Source organism: Equus caballus, chromosome 1 (genome assembly GCF_041296265.1).
Source record: "Equus caballus isolate H_3958 breed thoroughbred chromosome 1, TB-T2T, whole genome shotgun sequence".
Taxonomy (NCBI): Eukaryota; Metazoa; Chordata; class Mammalia; order Perissodactyla; family Equidae; genus Equus; species Equus caballus.
In genome coordinates, this window is record NC_091684.1 from 7101875 (window position 1) to 7124029 (window position 22155).

General features: G+C 43.4%; 1 protein-coding gene across 2 annotated transcripts in view; it reads right to left on the minus strand.

The window, feature by feature from the left end:
- The window catches only part of DOCK1 (dedicator of cytokinesis 1), a 503869-nt gene that overhangs the window by 428499 nt on the left and 53215 nt on the right, over positions 1 to 22155 (minus strand). For both annotated transcript variants that reach the window (XM_023637097.2, XM_023637090.2), the window contains exons 3-8: positions 15844 to 15884; positions 12798 to 12853; positions 8889 to 8985; positions 6353 to 6501; positions 1714 to 1849; positions 563 to 720 (exon numbers count right to left, since the gene is read on the minus strand). In XM_023637097.2, coding sequence (XP_023492865.1) covers positions 563 to 720; positions 1714 to 1849; positions 6353 to 6501; positions 8889 to 8985; positions 12798 to 12853; positions 15844 to 15884 — 637 coding nt within the window. The remainder of the gene's footprint in view (positions 1 to 562; positions 721 to 1713; positions 1850 to 6352; positions 6502 to 8888; positions 8986 to 12797; positions 12854 to 15843; positions 15885 to 22155) is intronic.

Below are 22155 nucleotides of genomic sequence, written 5' to 3' on the forward strand. Positions count from 1 at the left end.
TTTAAACCATAATCCTTCCATCTGGACAAAGAGAAAGTTACACTAGAGACAAAAGAGGAACCAGGAAAGAGACGACCACATCAAAATGACAAGAATGGCAGAGACAGGACTTACCATATTGCATTCAACAAATACTAATTGAGAGCCTTTATGTAGCAGGCATTGTTCTAGACACTGTATTCTAGCCAACCATGTTGGAGAAATAACAACAGTCAAAGGTCCAGAAACGACATTTATAGAAAAGTTCAAGAAGGCAAGATTAAGAGAAGAGTGATATCTGGGGAGTCCAGAAATATAGAATCCTAGGAACACAACATAGGTAACAAAGGATTACTTCAATCTTTGGTTGCTAGGTCCTTAAGACTTTACAAGAGTAAAACTCTACAATCAAACATCCACACAGGCACAAGAAAGCCGACCCTGCCCAAAGCCCAGCCAGCTGACACCACGCTGTCCCAGAGAGCACAGGAGCTCTCTGTGAGAGCAAGACTCTAGGGGTCCTGATGCCACTTTCCTAACACTGACCAACCAAGAGAGACGGCAGCCAGGGACTGTCACTGACCTGATGAATTTGGACTCCACAGGGTCATAAAGAGACATGAGCACTTCAGCATCCTCTCCTATTTTACAAACCACATTTTTGAGGTTGACAAACAAGGCCAGAGAAGGGGTGGCAGCAAACTTAGCTTGTCGGTTAATCTCTATGTTCTGCTTTTGAGACTGTAAGTGGAAACAAAGCAGAAAGTTGACATTAGCAACACTCAATCGCCAACCCTCACTTTTTACATTCCCTACAGAATAGAAAACTGTGCACAACTAGTTGGCAATAACACAGCATAGCCATTCATGCAGTCACTTCCTTGTCCCCACTTCACATCCTCAAACACGCATGCACCCAACTGAAAATAATAGCTCCCTGTGCAATGGTCCCAATCCCATAACAGTTTGTACTGTGCTTTCTTCAGAGACACTGACATTCAAGTGTCAATCAATGAATCAGAAAGGTGATTACATGTGTGGTTACTTGTTCAATTTTTGGTTCTACCAACAGATCAAACCCCCTGAGGATTTTATTTTTACTTATTTATATTTATTTATATTATTTTAAATTATATATATAATAAAATATATTATTTTCATATATTTATATGTAATATAAAATAAATATTTATATTTATTCATCTCTGTCTTATTCATCATTCCTGGCACACAGTAGATGCTCAAAAAATACTTGCTGAATGAATGGATGAGCCAATCAATCAATCAATTAATTTCTGATTATCTACTATCTACCAGATACCATTAAAGGCCATAGACAATGAAAAAGATCAATAAGACAGGTGTTCCCTGTCCCCAGTGAGCTTAGAATACCTCACTCCCCTACTCCTATCAAAGAGGAAATGCAGAATAAAGTGTTGTTTCCCATGAGATGAGAACACAAAGTCAATGTCACTAAGAGCCTGCCTCCTAAGTTGAAGCACAACGCTGTGCACATCCCCCTGAAGGGATGACATCCTTTCAGGTTATCAACAACACGTTTGGACACTGAGCTCCATTCCAACCATCACTGTATGAAATATGCTGTGTACTCGTGCCTTTTCAGGTCCTTTTTATGCAATTCTGGGCTTCACTGATGTTTTACTAATGTTGAAAACTGTTACTGAGAAAATATACTCCAAATGTCAATGGCATATTACAAAGAGTTGAACTTACTTTTTCTTCCTGTAATCTTTCCTCCACCTGTTTAGAAGCTATTTCATGAGCTCTGAAGAGACTAATCGTGCTAGTTAGTTCTGGATCCAAAATGTTCCCATCTTCATCTCTCACCACCAAGTCCAAATCAAGAATTCTAGAACAACAAGAATTCAGAACTTCATGGACGCAAACCAAGGGCTTTGAACTCTATAACACAACTTCAGTCCCAGCAACTGAGCTGATGAAAACATCACAGAAAGTTGGGGTCACCCACAAATATTAGGGAACATAATTCTGAAAGGTCACTTTTTTATAACTTAAAACATTATCCTTGGAATTGAAAAAAAAATTAATTTCCAAAGTCCAATAGTGACTTTGTCTTACAATGAGAAATTTTATAGATCTACAAAGCCCAAATAAAATATGTTACTAATTACCCTGTGAAGAGTATGGACACACATGCTAAATATATTTTAGAGAATTAAATATATATATATTTGTGTGTGTATATAGCGTGTGTATATATATGCATTCTCTCTCTCTCTCTCTCTCTCTCTCTCTCTCTCTCTCTATATATATATGCAGTCACATACACACTCATATTCCCAAAGACATAGATTGGTGGTTGTGACATCATCACTGGCTTGGGGAGAGGAAGGAGAGAGGAAAAGCTGGAGCAAAGGCACACCCACCACTGTCTTTATTCACCACTGTCTCTGGTAGGTTCCACCACACAGCTTTCCTTCCACCTAGAGTCAGTGCTAATCCCTAAATTAGCCCATCAGATGTTTTGATAAAGATGTTCTATTGTGTTTCAACAGCAAACATATGGAAGTTACCCACAATAACATTAAGCAACTTGGGCCAGATGGCTAAACGTAGTAGCCAACTCAAAACAGGAGCAGCACCTGGCTAATAAATCTGTCTGTCTATATCTGGAAATATTTTTTGGCAACATTCTCTCCAATCCCCAAAGTCCAAAGAAATTGTTAGAGGATTTTTACCATGGTTTTTCTTTAAAGAATAAACAAAGGCAATTACAGAAAGAAACCAAGAGTTGCGCTATGGCGCTGTGTTCTAATTTTCTTTTTAATAAGACATGAGGATCTTAACCACAGAGGCCTTATATGTTGCCTTTGGGATTTTCTTCCTGCTATTAACAAGCCTATAAAAGCAGGAAATTTTTTTTTTAACCACACAACAAAGGAAAGAGTCTTTTGAAAGAAAAATAAATTTCAATTAGAGAATGTCTTTAATAGTTACAAGTTTAAGAGGAAAGCTGACTGGGCAATAAAGACTCCATCCAAACAAACTAATCGCTGACTTCTCTGAAGGTCACACACCTTAAAGCTGGATGCAAGTCTAATAATGTGTCAAACAGGTTTAGCTCTGAGAGTTACGCTGGACCGCTGCACCGTGTGGAAGGCAATGACAAAAATCTCATCTTTTCCTTTACTATCTACAGAGCAAATTCACTGATGGTGAAGCAGGACCCACTAGGCTTGTCAGCAGCATGAGGCTAAACAGTCTTTTAAACAAACAGAGGTTTTTCCTTCTTCATGGAAACAGCCTCGGTAGTTGCAATAGTTGTGGGTGCCTCAAGAGGAACAGAAAGACATTTTTTTTTAATCTTTTAAGTTCTCATTAGTCGTCTTTGAAACATGTTTCACTAATGAGATAAAGCCCCTCTCTCTCAAATATTACTGCTTATCTCTGCCTTGAACCTGCCCCTGGGAGGAGTCAGTGCTGGTGTGGGTGGGGTGAGTGTTGGTGTGGGCGGGGGTCAGTGTTGCTGTGGGCGGGATCAGTGCTGGTGTGGGTGGGGTCAGTGTTGGTGTGGGCGGGGTCAGTGCTGGTGTAGGTGGGGTCAGTGCTGGTGTGGGCGGGGTCAGTGCTGGTGTGGGCGGGGTCAGTGCTGGTGTGGGTGGGGTCAGTGTGGGTGTGGGCGGGGTCAGTGCTGGTGTGGGCGGGGTCAGTGCTGGTGTGGGCGGGGCCAGTGCTGGTGTGGGTGGGGTCAGTGTGGGTGTGGGCGGGGTCAGTGCTGGTGTGGGCGGGGTCAGTGCTGGTGTGGGTGGGGTCAGTGTGGGTGTGGGTGGAGTCCATGCTACTGAGGGTGGAGAGGGGATCAGCGCTGGTGTAAGCAGAGCTACAAAGCACTTGGCTTTAGGATGACTGGGCGAGAAGGTCCTGCAGGCCACACAAAATCAGGCTCCCTGAGGAACGGGGGCCCAGGCCATGTGCCAACTTGCTGTACATTCTGCAATGTGCTTCTCACCGCAGTCCTGCCAGGAGAGATGATCAGAGCCGTTTCACAAATGAAGACACCTAAGCTCAAAGACACATCTAGAAGAGCCCAGAGCCTGGATTCTGGGCCAGAAGGCTCTCATGGCAGAGCCAATGCTCTTTCCAGAATGCCACAGGCAAATCATCATGGGAAGTGGCCTGTCATGGATCTTCCTCATGCCAACCATTCTACGCACTGTTCTCAGCAATCAGTGCTCAGGTGGTTCTGAATGCAGTGTGAGCTTCCGCTATGAAGCTGCATCTTGGCAGAGCAAGAGGCTCTAACACCATTAGAGATTAATTCCATGGAAGCCTGAAGCACCTGTGACAAAAGCAGGGCAGAATCCCCCTGAAACTAGATGCAAAACTGTCTGTGTGTGTATTATGTATGTGCGATTTTCTAGAGAGATGGTCCATGACCATAATCACATTCTCAAATATCTCCCAGAAATCATCTTAAAACTGAACTTTCACCACTTTGATTTTATTTCTCATTATTTTGTTTTCTGAAGAAGGAACTAGAAAGATATGCACAGAGCATTGGACATTAGAGAAATTATGGAGTAGACCTGAGTTCCTCAGGCAAAAACCATCTGATTAAGGATTGCATTTCCTATCAAAGTAGTAAATTGCATTTGGAAACACTTCCTTTCTTAACTAGATTGTTCTGTGACATAATGTCCTTTGGTAGATTCCCACGGCCAAATTAACCAGGTGGTCTCTGAACATAAGTTCAAAATATGATACTCCAATAGAAAATAAAATCAAAGCTCCAAAAGTTTGGTTTTTTTAGGCAGGTGGTCTTGAAATGGGTTTCACTGCAACAGTATCTAATATCCTATACCCAGAAGTCTGCCTGTCTGGGAAAAAAACCAAAACCTTCTCCTATAGCCTTTCTAATCCAACCACTACATCTTACTAATAATGTTGCTTTCAGAAACTTTTCACAGTTGGAAGTATGAATTACCAGAAAACAAAATTATGTTACAATTCTGAGGGTTTTTTAAAGATCGGCACCTGAGCTAACATCTGTTGCCAACCTTTTCTCTTTTTTTGTTGCCAATCTTTTCTTTTTTTCTTCTTCTTCTTCTCCCCAAAGCCCCCCAGTACATAGTTGTATATACTAGTTGCAGGTCCTTCTAGTTGTGTTATGTGGGATGCCACCTCAGCACGGTCTGATGAGCGGTGCTAGGTCCACACCCAGGATCCGAACTGGCGAAACCCTGGGCCACTGAAGCGGAGCACATGAACTTTAACCACTCAGCCACAGGGTAAGCCCTGCATAATTCTGATTTTACAAAAAGTTTCTTTAGTTTTTCCAGGGCTCCCTTCAGCTAAATGGAAAACCTCTCCTATTCTCTGAACTTTACATCCTAATGTGTAAAATGAGAGGGTTGGACTAAACCAAGCGTTACCCAATCTGCTTGCTGTCCATCACGACCCAAGTCTATTTTTAAAAACTGAGATTTCCAGCCAGCATTCCAAGCATCAGCAATCAGAATCTTAAGGACTGGATCCCAGGATTCTGTATTTTGAAAGCTCTCCAAGTGGTTCTGAGAGACACCAGCATTTGGGAACCAGTTGACAAGATCATTTTTAAGGCTTCTTGCAGCTCTGACATACGAACAACCCAACAGTTATTCAGTGTGAAAGGGCACGGCCTCATTCTGGCTACAGAACCTGGCAAAATTAGGATGACTGAACCTCACTTCCTGTCAGCATCAGAATCACTTGCTAACGCTAGAACATGCAGCTCCATGAGGCAGTGAGCACACCATTGCCAAAGGCATTCAAGCAGAACTGGGTGGAGGTCCCTGTAGATGGGAACTTTTGCATGAGACATACTTGCAAAACAATTATTTGTTGCTCATCTGAAATTCAAAGTTAGCTGGCTGTATTTTGGGTTGCCAAATCTGACATGCTATGCTGGTGACAAGTTGTAAGGTGACCTTTGAAATCCCTTCCAATTCTAGGAACTTAGCATTCCACAGAAAGAAACCTGGTACTTGTTTCTGCACAAAGTATCCCCACGCCTGGACTCAAAGTCAAACACTGTAAGCAGAAAGTAAAAGTTCCTTGTCAGGGGGAATCATTGTGGGGTCCCCTCCAGAGGACGGAAAATGACAGGATACCCTAGCCCTGACTTCTTGACTCCATCACTTGAAGAACAGGTTTCAACAATGACTCGAGAAACTCCTGATTTTCAGGATCCAATAAAAAATACCTCATCCTTTTAAAAAAGAAAACCATGCCATTATTTTGAAGGTAGAAATTTTATTTTATGATAAAATATGATTTTAGTCTCTGCAAGGCTTATGGTGATGTTATTATATTGGATAATTTAAGCATGAAATCATCTTTCAAATAAACAAACCTGTTTCCATAATCAATTTTGGCAGTCACCTTCTTCTTCAGTTCTTTGAGTTCATCCTGTGGCAGAGTTCCAGAAAGAATTTGCGATCGCCATTCAATAAGGTCGTAGATCATGTGTCGTACACTTCGAAACATCTCCCTGTTATCTTGCTACGGGGGGGAAAGGCCAATGGTAAAGCTTTTGATATAAAATAGTATTGTGGGGTTTTTTTCAAATCTAAGTACAGTATATGCTTTATACGATAGGTTTCAATTAATGTCAAATTAAAAGATGTTTTTAGCATGAAACTGGAACACATGATACAGAATTTTGTTCCTATCAAACACTAAAAGATTAAAAGGATAAAAAGTTATTCACAATCCTCAATATGCCATCCAACACTCCAGAGGATGTACCACTGAATCAAGAAGTTGACTAAGGCAGGATCTGGACTTGGAGCCTCAAAGCCAGCCCACGAGCTTCTAGCGTCTGGCGCATGGACGAGTATCCTTTGAAACTCCCTCAGAAAGTGTCTCAGCCTAAAGATCTTGCCTATTGAGTCTTCAGAATACCCTTCGCCCTGGACCATTCTCAGCACACTGAGAAAATGAACCCCCAGATCTGGCTGTCCACTGAGCTAGAAAAGAACATCGCGCTGGGCTCTCCTGGCACACTGGTTCACGCAGCACACAGAGAATCTTCCCCAGGAAGCCAAATCTGAATCTACGAGCTCTTTGTGTGTTTATACCAAAAGGGAAATGCAAATAAGACACAAAATTCACACTTCCTATCACTTTCTAAGCATCTCGAGGGGATGAATGGTACAAAGAGCACAGTTTTGCAACTTCAAGAGGACGATTCATCAAGGGAGTTAGGGATTGCCCAAAGGAAAAAGAACCCAGTGGTTCTTTCCATGAAAAGAAATCTGGGTAAAACCCAACTTGATAAAATTCCAAACATCATGGCCCCCAAAAAATTAAAATGTGGTCATTTCTACTTTTTAAAATAACTTCTCCTCTACATATCTGAATCTCTCACTCCACTATTTCTAGTATTTGACCTTCTGTCTAGCAGTGTCTAAGATCCCCACCACCCACCCATCATATAACACCCTTCAGGCTATTTTACATCCCACGAGCTCTTCTTTATACTATCATCCTAATTTTAACTTCTTAAATGAAAATGAAATGGTCAAAATTAATGGTTTATTTCAAAATTATCTTTGTTCCGTTCTTAGTAATTCTGCTGGTCCATTTCTCTAAAGCCTTATCAAATATCTAAAATCCTTAATATTTTGCTAACCTATCTACAACCACAGAGCAAAAAATTTTTAAAAGGCATATAAACATATTATAAGCATCTTTGGCTTTGCACCAATCCAATACTAAGTCTGTAAGAGGCAAATGTAAATTTTTAAAAAGGAAACCAAGGTGATCATTAGATTAGGAATGCCTATTTTGGGGTTGTATGGCTAAAACCATGTCCACTAACATATCAGTCAGCATCAATTCCAGTTTGCTTTGCTGCCATATTTTTGTTTAAAAATTGCTAAGTTGAACATGAAACACCAACTACAGAATTGCTCAGATTTACACAAAACATTCATGGCTAACTTTACGCTTTTAGGTTTTTGAGAACATTTGATGAACAATTACTGCAACTGCTTATTACTGTGCATTTATAGGAAACCACTGTATAATCAAAAACAACAAGCCTGCCCAGAGAGCAGCTGTGGGACTTCAGGAAGTTTTCTATGTGCCCGAGAAATTGATGCACGGACTTCTCTCCCTAGCCCTTGCTTTGTGCTGACAACATTAGCATATGAGAAATCAACAGTGAATAGAAATACAGGCTTAACAAAAGGTAATCTTCTGCAAATATGAATTTATGTGCAAAGAAAGTCCCTGAGGGACTATGAAATGGAAGATGTCAGAGCCTCAACCTCTCTGCATTAATAAGACTTCTTTCCTGATCAGGAGAGCTGGACAACTGCACACAAAGCCAGAATGTAAACTATTCCCCACCTCTGTAACAAACATGCTTCAATCTAGAAGGCTGTGTAGTTCTTCTCCAGCAATAAGGGGCATCACCAACAGGCAGACAAACGGCAAAAAAATAAATCATAATCACCCTCTACTGCATCCATAAATAAGCAGCTATTACAGTTTAAAAGTAGATTTTAGTTTTCATGATCAAAATATAAACTTTGAGGGTACATCAATGCAGGTTGCCTAATGCTTCTTCCAGGGGCCCTAAGCAGCCTGTTTCCCTTTCCAACACAAGGAAAGGGGAACCCAGTAGCTCCTTCCTTTCCAGTCACTTTATTACAGTGAGCACGGCTGCACCCCAACACAAGGCAGACCAAAGGGCACACGGCCCCCAGTGGTGGCCACAATATCAGGCCATGTTGCTTTCTTTGTTCCTTCTGAGTATCACCTGGACCCTGAAGTGCTGCTTTGGAGGTTCCCAGGGAAAAGAAAAACATCCTGTTGGTAGATCACGGTCCAAAAAGACCACTCTCTATTTTAAGCTTTGATTCAACATCCCATTTTCTCACCACGTAGAGTTGCCTCCAGATGGTGGACCACTCTCGGAGTGTTGTGGTGACTTCCTGTATGAGCGGGAGGTCACCCGGGATGACCGTTTCATGTTGCCTGGGAAGAAAGAAGGAAAGGAGGAAAGGACAATGGCGTTCATGGCTTCATTACACTCGGTAAGATGCACCTTGTAAATTCCAAATCTAGGCCATAGAGTTAAATATTTAAGCAAATGGAGAGAAAAATATACAAATAAAAATGTGTCCACACATGTGAATACATACATCTCTAAGAGTGACAAGTAAGAAGTGTACAGAGCCTGAGGATGTTCACACAGGACCCTATATGTAAGTCGTCCACCTCCTACGTCAAGCTAAGACGAAGGAGGCAAGCAATATCCCATTAAAAGTCTTCAGAATGTCAAGGTCTGGGAAGCGGAAAGTAAATTCAGAATATATGTACCCATCTATCTCATAGATGCCATATATTACAACCAATCTGTGGGGCATTAAAATGCGGGTTTCGGTGGAGATGATTTTTACATTTCCATCATGCATAAAATTCATTATATGATAACACATGAAGCAGCTATCCTTGGCGAAATATGAGCAAGGTTATGGCTTTCAAATGTCTGTAGCTACTCTTTCTAATCCTCTCTCCCTTTTCTCTCCACCCCAAGAGGCTGACCTTTGACTTATTCTTAACTCTTTATCTATTCTACATTGGTTTTTATCAAATCAACCATAGCTTTCTGGTCACGTGCTGTGGGTAAGGTATTGTGCTAAATAGGACTCAGAATATTTGGGACTAAGGAAGACACTGAATTTGTGGCTTATGAAGTTAGGCCACCTGACCCCAGAGGTCCTGTGTGTCTTGAACAGACAAGACTCCAACCAGCATGGAACATCCAGGGATGCTGAAATAGGCCCCACCTACGGATCTCGATTTGCCCGAGGCCCAGACCTATGCTGGGCCCTGACTTTGGCTCACAGTTGGGGTTCAGGACTGCAGTGATTTATTGATGATGGAGGCTCCCAAAGGAAGAAATAACAGAGTTCCTGAAAGAAAGTCAGTCTCTGTGGAGAGGTCGGGCCACGTGCGCCAGCTGGCACAGCAGGGACCAGATGTGTAAGGGAGGGGTGCATATGAGACCATCCCCCACAAAGCTGCTTTTAGGAATTACCCTTTGATGGGACATCATCAGTGTCTATTACAGGATGTGATTGTTAAAACAGACCTGCCAAGTCTGTCAGCAAGTTTCCCAGTAAAGATGTTGATGAAAATGTGCTTCATTGCACTCTGCAATGACGTCCTTACAGTCTCCTGGGAGAAATTTCTGTCCACTCACAGTGTGAGTACATTCATCAGCAAATGGGTTGTTTTCATCATATAGATCCTGAGTTTCATGCTGAGTCCCTTGGGCTCTTACCACTGGCTATTAGAAGCTTGAACCTCAATTGGACTCCACATTCACCACGTGGAGAGGGCCTCACTGCATGCACTGAGTCCTGGTCTCAGTTCTGGATCCTTCTTAGCTTCCTCCCTTTTGATAGGACTGATCTTTCCCTTGGACTAACATGCCAACTGGCTCTAACATATTTAACATGACTGTGTCATACTGTCTTTGTAACCACCTCACTAGCTGCCAGGGGGCCAGCAATATACAAACCCAACAATGTCTGCCACAACGGGCTGTTGATGATCCCGAGGAAAGGAGTGTCATGCAGGGTGCACGGAAGAATGAGTGGGACACAGCAGACATTCAGCCAGTGGTGGCATTTGTATTAGTTACTTGGCTTTGCATGACTGAACTAGATGAAAAGGAACAGGTCAGGGCTGGAGGTCCCAATCCGAGCATCATCCATAGAGAGAGAACAGCTGATGGTGCAAGGACAGTGAGGGCATCTCACAAGGAAGGCGGCAGAGAACTCGGAGAAGGGCAAGGAAAGCACCCAGAGCAGCAGGCAGAGGGAGAGGAGGTTAGGGTAGCAACAGAAACAAGGTAAGAAAGCATCAGAAGAAACAAGGAGCTTTAGATGAACTGGATGGCGGCCAGGGTCTGACACTGCAGGGAAGCTCCAGAAGAGGAGCTCTGAGAAGACACTGGAAGTCTGGAAATTAAGAGACGTTGGCAACCATGTCAGTATGGGAGAGAGGACTAATGGGAATTGCATTGGTTATGGGGAAAAAGGTACAGAATCGGTGGCAGCAGGCAGATAGTAATGATTTGGCATGTGTGAGAGTGAAGGAAACCTGGAGTACAGAGAGAATAAAGAGATCATGCAAGAGAGAGACACTGCAAAAGAGAGAGAGCCAGCAAGACTGAGATCACGCAAGAGAGAGATTCTGCAAGAGAGAGAAGATATAAGAGAGAGAGCACGCACGAGAGCTAGGATAATGAACTTGGAGAGCAAGGAGGCAGGCAGGAGCAGCATGCAAGAGTGGTCTGCCCTGAAAAGGAGGAAGGACCAGGAGAAGAAAGGAAAGGTGGATGTCCACAGGCATCTGGAGGAAAGGAGAAGGAGTGAGACCACCTGTCAAGTCTGAAGGCAGGAGGTTCCTTTCCAGGAGGAGGTGGTTAGGTTTGGGTGGGAGCTGCAGAGGGAAGACAGCTAGGGCTAGGTAAACGGTATGAAGAACAATCACAGGGAGCCCCAAAGCAATGCCAGGGAAATTGTTTTTAAGCTATTAATTTCACCAGTGCTCCATTCATTCGCTCACACCCGGGGACATCTTACACTAGAACGACTAACGGGAACAAATGTGTCTCTGTCTGTCCATGCCTGTCTGTCTGTCCGTCCATGCCTGTCTGTCTGTCTGGTGGGGTGCGACTCTACTTATTGAGAATCAAAATGATCTCTTGTCCACTTTCTTATTATGCTTCATAATTACATTTTACATATATTCGTTTGTACATATCCTGCCCCACAAATGTCCTTTAAATGATCTTTCTTAAAAATGAATCATATGCACTCTGACTTCTATGCTGATTCTGATACAGACAGATGTAAAATACGTTAAATGAGTACTTTATTCAATTATTTCCACAACAGGCTGAAAGTTTCAAAACTTTCCTTTTTTTCCTTCCCTTTAAAACTTTGCATACAAAACATTTGATGTGTATAAAAAAATATCATATTACAGGTCATCACCATTTATGCCTCCAAATTATTTTCTTCGTTTTAATTATGCGTCATGGAACTGCAAAACCTGAGCTAGTCTTTTTCATACGTTAAAAGCACAGCGCTTGGAGAGGCAATTTTGTAATCAGCCAAAGAAATGTCATTATGCAGTAATCATATGATTAGTAATTTTATAATTTACATATTTAACTGAGTGTGAAGATGTAGCAGAGACAAAAAAGGAAAACATTTTAATGTTCCTTCTTCCAAGTTCACACCTGGCTATTCATTTGCCATTCACGCCTAATGGGTTCCTGCTCCACAAATGTCCTTTTAATGATCTTATACATCAGTTTTATGACCCCTAAGAAACATACATCACAATTAGACAAAACGTAAATTCACACATATCCCAATTTAACAACTGTTGCTTCACCCTAAACTCCATTTGTACCATAGCCTGCAAAGTCTTCCAGAAAAATGGACTCAGAGCTAGGGGGCTGTGGAGCCTCTGCCTAATGGGTAGCTCACTAAGGATGCATAGAGCACTAGGATGTTTTCCAAAATCGACCTCAGGTTCAAGGAGAATGACTGCAATTATGGTGCTGACCTAAGACTCTGAAGGCTCAAAGCCAAATTGTGCACAACTCTAAATCAGAAGTCCCCTTTCTCTCCCAAAAGTCCTGTGACATCATGGTCAATCACACCCTTTGTCCAACCCCCAAATATTACCCTGCCATATGAAAGAGCAGCAGGGCCTAATAAAATCATTACATTTCTTCATGTAAACATCAAGACCAGACTCACCCTTTTCCTTCAACTATTGCTTCTTTAAGATGAATATATGAAGCAGGAAATATACCCTTTGAGGGGAAAAAAGACAGTAGTTTTTATTATCAATATGAATACTGATTGCAAATCAAACAACTGCCCCCAAAAACGTGGTGGTAGGGATGTCTGGATGACTACTAATTTTGCAAGTCTTAGGCTAACTCTCATACACAACATTTCTCAAAGAAAATAAAGAAATGTAAAAGAGACCGCTCAACCTGCTTGTGTGTCAGAGGCTGTATACGTCTTAGAAGAAAACAGAAGAAATCTGTTTGCAAAGAAAATATTCCATGGGACTTTCCTGTGTCTTCTCCACAGGTCACAGCTTGTTTTGTTTTGTTGCCAACCTTGACACAGGCAGATCAACAGCCAACTGATGCCTAAAACCAATTTTTGATGATGGTCTCTCACACTTCCTCCTTTCAAAATGCTCAAACTGTCCTCAAAAATCAGTTTACACCTTTGACAATCACATCTGCACTGACTACTTACCTGACCCGTGGAGACTTTCTCAGCAATCTCCAAACAGCCGATAAAGTACAGAAACGGGGCAAGTTTCACTCAGTCTGCACGACTACCAGGGGGAGCACACCAGTTTACATCCATACAGTGCTCTGCTTCTCTAAAGTGCACCACACACATGGGCCCACCTCAACCCGAGGGAGGCAGTTTCTCAAGAGGACGTTCAGCATCAGGCACAAGCCGTGAAGTGCCAGGAGCATCACCAAGAGTACGCAAAATACCTCCCTGCTGGAGAGATGCGTAGGCAAGCACCTGAAAGGCACGCCATGGGGCACAGGTGCTGGGGTCTCGGGCAGCACCACACAAGCCGGTCACGGCTTCCTGCATGGGATTTAGTACACATGGCAAAAACTCGCTCAGTGGCACCAGTGGCTTCCAGGCACCTGCTGTGGGAACAGGAGCTTCTGACTGGGTTTCCCTGGCATCTAACCCTAAAGGATTTACACAGGTGATCCAGAAACCACAACTACTGATCGTGGTTGGGAAGGGAAGAGCTTGAGCATCACTGATTCATGCTCCCCTTGCCTCCTAGGAAAGTGGCCAGATTTCATATAAAGAAGAAGGAGTGAGGCAGAAAGACACAGGCAGAGCAACAAAGGGCCTGAAGGGACCCAACGCTGGGTAGCTACCTTCAGGTCCAGGTTATTCAGCACACCTCCAAATCCCAGGAGGGTCTCCAGGTACACATCTGACGTCAAGAGGTGTGCGCTCAGATGGAGGGGAAGAAAACAAACAAGCCAGTCTTGCCCCTGCCAACCCCCAAAAGCAGAGATACTCCTCGATCTCAGTAAACCTGCTCTCGGGACTCATGGAGCCAAAGAAGGGACAGTGAAAGGATGAGCTAGACATAACTGGAGGCTTGAATGGCAACTTCTCCTGCTGGGGTCATTCAGGACCAGCCCAGATCAACTGCACGTTCATAAATACCTACACAAAGGATGCTTCCAGAACACTTGGAGTCAGGATTACTGGGGGCCAAGTCCCTTCTCTGCCAGTGCCTTGGGGGCCATCAAGGCAAAATCACGACCTCTTTAAGGCTCCAATTGCTTCACGTGCCAAAGAAGATTTTAGATGGAGAAATAAATACACCTACCCAGCTCTACTGTACCTACTGTGTCAGGGCAGGAAGGACTAGAGCTCAGGGAGGCACGGGAAGTTGCAGCTTTGTTGTGGAGGATGGAGAAGGTGGTAGCTGGTAGTCCACTATCCTAATCTCTTGATTAATAAAGTCCTCAGCTGTGGCTTTCTCAGATGAAACTCAGGGTTTCATCTGCAGGAATACACTCTTGATTATAGAAGGGGCAATCAATGTGAAAATAGAACTTACCCTACAGAAATCTATTCCACCAACCACCTAGTTGGAACCTCCCTTGCTGAAACCTCAAGGCTCCAGGTCATTGGATGCGCAGAGACTCATAGCCCAGTCTGCGCTGGGTGGGGTGGGGGTGGGGGTGGGAGGTCCTTGCTCCAATTTGCAGATCTGGCTCACCAATACTCCTAACAGCGTCTCTCACATGAGAACAGCAACAGGACTATGCTAGAGGATGGCTGCCATTGAGCTCAACCTGGATCTTTCCCAAGTGACTGCTACTAGAGGAGGAACAGCTCCCACGTGGCCAGCAGGGCCTGGTTGCAGGGCCTCCGGGGGAAGCAGAGAAAGAAAGCCCTGTGCTTGAGCTGCTGGACTTCAGAAGCCTTAGTTACAGGCTCAGGACCACAAGAGGAGTCCAGCCCCATAAGGAGATAATGAAAGGCAAAGTTAAGAAACAGAAGTAAAAGGAACCATCTGTCAAGCATAATTAGATATTAAAATGTATAAGCTAACGTGGACAGCGTAACCACAGCTTAGAATGGACATTACTTCAAAATCATAGAATGAAACAGAAGAGCCATAATTAGATTTTGTGAAGCTAAGAACAGAAAAGCCACAACGGAACTACGTACAGGAGTGTCTACCACAATGATGGAGGTGTAATTGCATGTCCTAGCTTCAAAAATTTAACAACCACGCCTGCAAACCGCCTTGGATAGCAGAGCCTCTCTCTTGTACAAGCCGGCTTAAATGGTATAAAAGTACTTACAAGCAAGAGAGAAAGAAGCACCTAGGAGCTTTCCAACTCTGTTAATTTATCCTCAAGGATAATAAAAGACTGAAAATCATGAACAGTATTTTTTTCTGAAGTCATTATACCCAGATGATTCTCTTACACATCCTGTGTTTAAATAGGAAAAGAGGATTTCACCCTTCATGACAACAGGGCAACACCGTATCACAGCCCAACAATTCACTCACGGAATTGAAGCTGCAATTTCTATCTACACATATTGTTCAGAAGAAAACAATTCAAGGGAGTCCACATTTCAACCCATGTATTTTTTAAATTCAGAGAAAGAGATACATAAGGAAAACTCTTAGACACAAATGAGACAGAATTGATTTCCTCTCACAGTGTGATTTATGAAGAGACATGCACTGGGTTTAACAACAAGAACAACTTACCTTCTTAGACTTTTTTCTTAAGGTGTAACCTCTGTACCACCCTAAAGAAACACAAAGTTGAAACAGTCAGCACAAGGAGACATCCTGGGGTCCTGGCAATACCCGCATGCTGTGCAGAACTCACTGTTGTGCAGAACCAGAGAAGTCAGTTTGTCACCAGAATTCAATAATCCTAACACTTTGGAGATATATTGCAGGGTTTGTAGGGAGCATCTCAAAACCGTACTTGAAGGGAGGCTAGTGACCTTCACAGACAGACATCTACCTCCTTCATCTCCGTCTGCCACACAAGGCCTGGAAGCCATCAATTGAAGTTAAGACAGTCCCAAAAGGAGGAATTGTCCTTTTGACATCTTGCCCCTGAGTAGGCTCTTTTGGACATGCATTTTCCTCTCTCTCCCTCTGTCCGATTTGGATGGGGGGTCACTGCCAAGGGCACATACCAGCATCCTCAGATCATCAGAGCTGCCCCATAACAGACAACCTATTGAGAGCTAACTTCCTCCCTCTTCAATTGGGAGGAGCTTTGCCCTGGAGCAGCCACGATCTCACAAAGTACTTCTGTGGCAAAGACCCGGCCCTCAACAGGAAGCACCAGGCCCAGGAACTGACTACCGCCGCGGGGTCTGGCCTCCACTCAAGTTCCCGCTCCCTCCACGTGGAGAGGGAAAGAAAAGAGCGAGAGTAGAAGACAGACACGCTAGAACTGTCACCACAAATTAAATGCTAAATGGAAGAATCCATTCAATGATGGACCACACCTGACCACACCTTTGGCACCTCCCCTCAGGCTGAGGGAAGAAATTGTCCTGCAAATGCCCAGGGGTCCAAGGCCAGTCACTAGCCTCCCAACAACCCCACCAGGGCATGCTGTCAGCGGCGTTTCCTTATCCCAAATAGTCTGAAGTTGCTTTATGCCCCCTTGCTCTGGGAAAGTAAACCAAAAGCTCAGGCAAATTCCAACTCTGCTCCACAGAAGCAAAAGGACCCGGTCAGAGAATCACGGAGAGCACTCAGAAAGTGCAAGTTGGGTAAACTCCCAGAGGATAACCAAATACTGGGTTCTTACACAGTATCAAAAAAATCAAACACGTCTAAAATCAGCTCAGAAACTGAAAATGGGCAAATACTGTAGCAATTGCAGCATCTCTCTGAAGAAGTAATTATTTTAACAACCAGAAGTGGGGAGCATGATTACAGACCAGTAAGTGATGGGGTTAAAACGAGCAAAATCCTCAAGGGATTATTAAACAGTTGCTTTCTAAGCATTCAGAAAAGATGAGACTCCCAAAAGTCTTGCAAAGGAATCTGCTAAGACCTAGATGTGACCAAGGAACCCATGTCACTTTCCTGTCAAGGGGAATAAACAGATCAATTAGGGGACCACAGATACAAAATGTCTAGATTTCAGCCGCACTCTTGGAGGATTACCTCCTGACAGCCCCACTGTCTACTTCAGTGGCTTCTACTCGCCAGCCCAGAATCAGTGCCCATTTAGAGCAGTGTTCACAGACAGTAAAAGGGAAAAAGAGGCGAGGTCAACGTGATAAATTATTCAAAAGGCCATATTTATTCAATCTAAAGGACTGCCCTCTGTCCTGTTATTACATCTTTCCTGCATTTTCAGCACTAAGGTGCCCTTTCCTTTCTGAAACTGACAAGGAATGAATGTCCTCGAAAACGTAAGGAAATACCGCAAAGTGACAAGAAAAAGAAACCAAGTAAAAAATGAGCGGTTTATAAACAATGTATAGAAGAAGAAACCCAAAAGACCTGAACATATATGAAGAGATGCTCTAACTTAATAATCATCAGAGAAATGAAAATGTATAACCCTGTATTATTGCACAATTACCAGAGTGGTAGAAATCCTAGTGCTGCAGGATATGAGCCGCCCCGGGCACTGTAGCTGGGAGTGTAGGCTGCAGGAGCGTCCCTACTTATCAGAAGTACACATTCCCACACCCCTTGACCAGCAACTCCCCTCCTGGGAATGCACCCCAAAGACATCTGCACACCGAGCCACAGAAGGAGAGACAAAGGAGAGGAGACCCATGGCAGCAGGACCGAGGGTGGCGGCAGTGGAGGTAATGGGAGAGCAGTGAGTAATACGTGGGGAGTGTAGTAGAGACATGGACTAAACATACACAGACAACAGCAGAGCATCTTCAAATGTGCATTGAGCAAGAGTAAGAAATAGAATGAAAGCTCCAATCACATTTATATACATGAAAAATATATGCACGCCAAACAGTACAAGAACCCCAGCAAAAAAAAAAATCCACTTCAAACCCAGAAGGGTTTTCTATGAGAAGAGGAAGAAGAAAGGGGTGGGCCAGGAGGCTAAGAAGTAGGGAGTCTTTTATTTTATTTTACTTATGGTAATAGATGGCAGTTTCTTTTTTAGTGGACTTCCTAAGCAAAATGAAAACCTATGGTTTTCCTCCCCAAGATTTCTTGCATACGTTATTCCTTCGACCAACTGAGCCCACAGACTACATATCAGAGACTGCAAATACAGAACGAAATTAGACTCGATTTTGGCTCTCCAAGAGCTCACAAACTAGAAGACCTCCTAAGACAAAGAGGGGTCAAACCACAAACCATGTTTGAGCACCAAGGTTTTAGTGTGAAGGGAGAAGAGGTCCCTGCAAAGGTTTCATGCAGGCGAATGAGGGGATATAAGAAGATGATGACGCGGCTGCTCTGTAGGGGATGGGGAAGAGGGGATGAGGCTAGGAGTAGGGAGATTCATGGCTAGTAGAATGAACAGGCTGATTAACTTCTCCCAGGCCTCCATGTTGTCAACCAACCTGCTCCAAACAAGAGACACCCACCCAAGGCACGGGCAAATGTGGGTAAGTCCCAAAACTCAGGGAGGGCACAGTCCAGCATAGAAAAATGGTAGCCAAGTCTGCAAGTGCCATGCAGTGTTCTCAGCAGAACAATGGGAGAACACACACTCAAGTCAAGACACGGTACCAACTGGGCAGAGTAGCAGGGAGAGCAAAGGAGGCAGGAGCGAGTCAGGAAGGAGCTTCTGCCCAGGGAGGTGTGCTTAGGTTGAGTCTTCAAGGACAGCTAATGGTTAGTCAGAGAGAGAAGGGAGGAGTCACGCCAAGCAAAGCAGCATGTGCACAGCTGCATTCACTGTTCATCTGAGAAACCACCAGCAACAAGGCCAAGACACACAAAAGAGGATGGGGCTCAGGCTGGGCAGGTGGGCTGACCTACCCAGTTCACAAGTACTTGCCATTTAGGGCAGTACTTTAGCACTCTTTAAGTGACAGGACATTCACCTTTATCAGGTGTACTGTGTCGTGTTCTGAGTACTGAACAACAAGAGAACCAAAGGCTAGATTTGACCAAACCGTGTCCTAATGGACGGTTAGCATCCACATGCACAACGAGCATTCTGGAGTAAGAACCTACAGCTGTCCCGTGAGCATCATTTTGCAGACCCCACGGGGCAGACCCAGCCCAGTGGATGGAGGTTCAGGGAGCAACGAATCATTCTCAGAAAGATGATAAGCACAGCTACCGTGCACGTCCACTGGACAGGGGCCAGGAGGCCAGTCACCCGGGACAAGGTGTAAGGGATGCCTGCTGAGGAGAGGCAAGGCTGCAGTACTCAGTGGTCTTCTATGAGATGAAAGCCTTGGCAACCTGACTACCTTTTCCAGTCTGAGTTAAGCTATGTCCCCCAAAATAGATACTGAAGTCCTAACTTCCTCTACCTGTGAATGTGACCTTATCTGGAAATAGGGTCTTTGCAGAAGATCAAGTTAAGATGAGGTCATTAATCCAAAATCAACCTTAATCCAGTAGGACTGGTGTCCTTATGAAAAGGCTAAATAGGCACAGAGACATGCACAGTGAGAACGCCCTGTGAAGATGAAGTCAGAAATCAGGGTGTTGCATCTACAAGCCAAGGCAAAGGCTGTCGGCAAACCAGCAGCAGCTAGGGGAGACACACGGAACAGCTTCTCCCTCTCAGCCCTCAGAAGGAACCAACCCTGCCTACACCTGGATCTCATACTTGCACCCTCCAGAACTGTGAGAGAATACGTTTCTGTTGCTTAAGGCCCCCAGTATGGGGTACTTTGTCCCAGAAGTCTCAGGAAACTCCCACACAGTTCTTATGAGACCTTCAGTTGACAGGCGCTGGGAGCACAAAGAGGAAATAAGGTGCATTTTGGAAGAAAATATATCATTATCACTTTTTAAAATTTGAATATATTAAGTTCCGGTGCTGTGGTTTAATCAAAAGACTAACTTCTTAACCTTTGTGCAGTGCCTGCATTCCTAGTCTTTGGGCAACGCCTGCCATCTCCCTCAGGTACAGCATCCAGCCCCTAGAGATCCTTATGGAAATGAGCAGGCGGCAGGATTGGCACATCTTTGGCCACTCGAGAGCCACTTAATAAACATCTGTGCTCTCAGCTCACTTCTCCTGTCTGATTGACCCTGGGACCTGCTTTAAGGCAGCGGCATGTCCTCAATGAGCTCTCAAAGCTCTTTCTACCTCCACAGTGACCCGTAAAGTCCTTTTCTTTGTTCACTGCTCCAAGCCATCAGGAGCCTGAGAGAGAGAAATTAACCATAATTCAAAGGTAAATTTGTTCTTTAAACCTTAATATAAAGGATGACCATCCAGAAATTATATTCTCTGGAAAAATCCAGCAATATCCTGAAAAGGATCACACAGAAAAAGAAAATTAAATTTGACAAACGGAAATAAATTTTCTCAGGGGACAAGTGGGAGCAAGAAGGAGGAAAGAAAAAGAAAATGCCAAACTCTAATCTAAACCATGAAATTTAAACAGAACACCAGGAAAGAGTAGAAAAACAATTATTCCATTTGGATTTGATGATAATGAAGTCACCAAGTTTCCCAACTAGTTTTCAAAACTACTTCCCCAAAAGCATTTCTCTGATCAGATTCTGATTAAAACCAAAAGACAGTTGTCAAAGAAGGGGAATTTGTTGTATGTTCAAGAGTCTTTACAAAGACTGGAATATTTTAATCAGAATTTGGAAGATTGATTAGCCCAGAAACTAAATGCTCAACTGAAGAATCCTTTATCATGACGCCGGCCAAAAAGTCAGATGCCTGCTATCACGTTTTTTTTAAGTTAAATGTGTAACGAGGATCATTGACTCGCCTAAGGATGCCACTGTTTAAAGAGTACATTCTTCTTATAAAGCAAAGGACAAGAAGTTACAGTCCCCATATCCCAGACTGCACAGGAAATTGTTATCTCTTCAGGAATGACGTCATTGTGCAGTGTTTATTAACCAGGATTTCAACTTCAACTGACCGGGGGCAGAAATAAAAAAGATGTAAGAGCATTTTTCCCTTCAGATCAGAAAAGTGTCTGAGATGAGAGGTTTGATCTTTAGCCTCTACTTAATTTCTCTCTGTTTCCTCTTAGCCATTGGCAATATATACTGAGAGCAGATAAGGCAATCCAACTGTCAGCTGTAAAAATTGAAAACAAGCAGAAGGCGCCCATCACAACTACTCATTCACTTAAGGACCGGGGCTGTTTTTGCAGCGTTACATCTGCTTCCAGGCATATGCCACTAAAGCTTATATGGTTTTTTCCTACCCCATAGGACATTTTTTAGGGTAAAAGGTGCAAATGGAATGGAATTCTAAGTCAGCCTGCATCAGATGGAGAAATAAGGGACGTGAACATGGGTATTTTAATAGGTTTGTGCTTCTCACCAGCATCTACGTATGAAGAACACTGGGGCAAGCCACAGCTTGCCTAGTGCACAGATGCTTAGCACTGCTTCGCTCTTGTGCAAAGTAGATTCCAAAGCCTGAGTGTGAAGTTCAGTCTGTTGATTACTACGGGATGTCTGCAATTTCCTCTCCCACCCCCACTTCCTACTTGGAAGGGTTTGGCTAACCCCAATCTAACAGCAATTTTGCTGTTGAAATTATCGATGTAAAGTCTCACTACTGCCATTGAACACCTCAAAACAATGAGCTAAACACTAAAATATTTTAAAGGTATTTTTTAATTTTCTTTTCAAATGGTTAGTTAACAGTCAAGATTTACATACATTTACAAAAAAGGAACCAATGAGTTTTTTTTAATCAAAAACAACTATTTCAACAGAAACCTTCAGAGGTTAAAAACAGAAATTTTTAGCTTTAAGTTCATCTCAACAAAGCATTATTTAAATAACAGACAGACTCACTACCACCCTTCCCTGAGATGCCATCCACCACGCAAGAACATTGATCCTAGGAGAAAGGACATGACCATGCATGCTTTCCTAGCAGGGTAATGCTTTGCC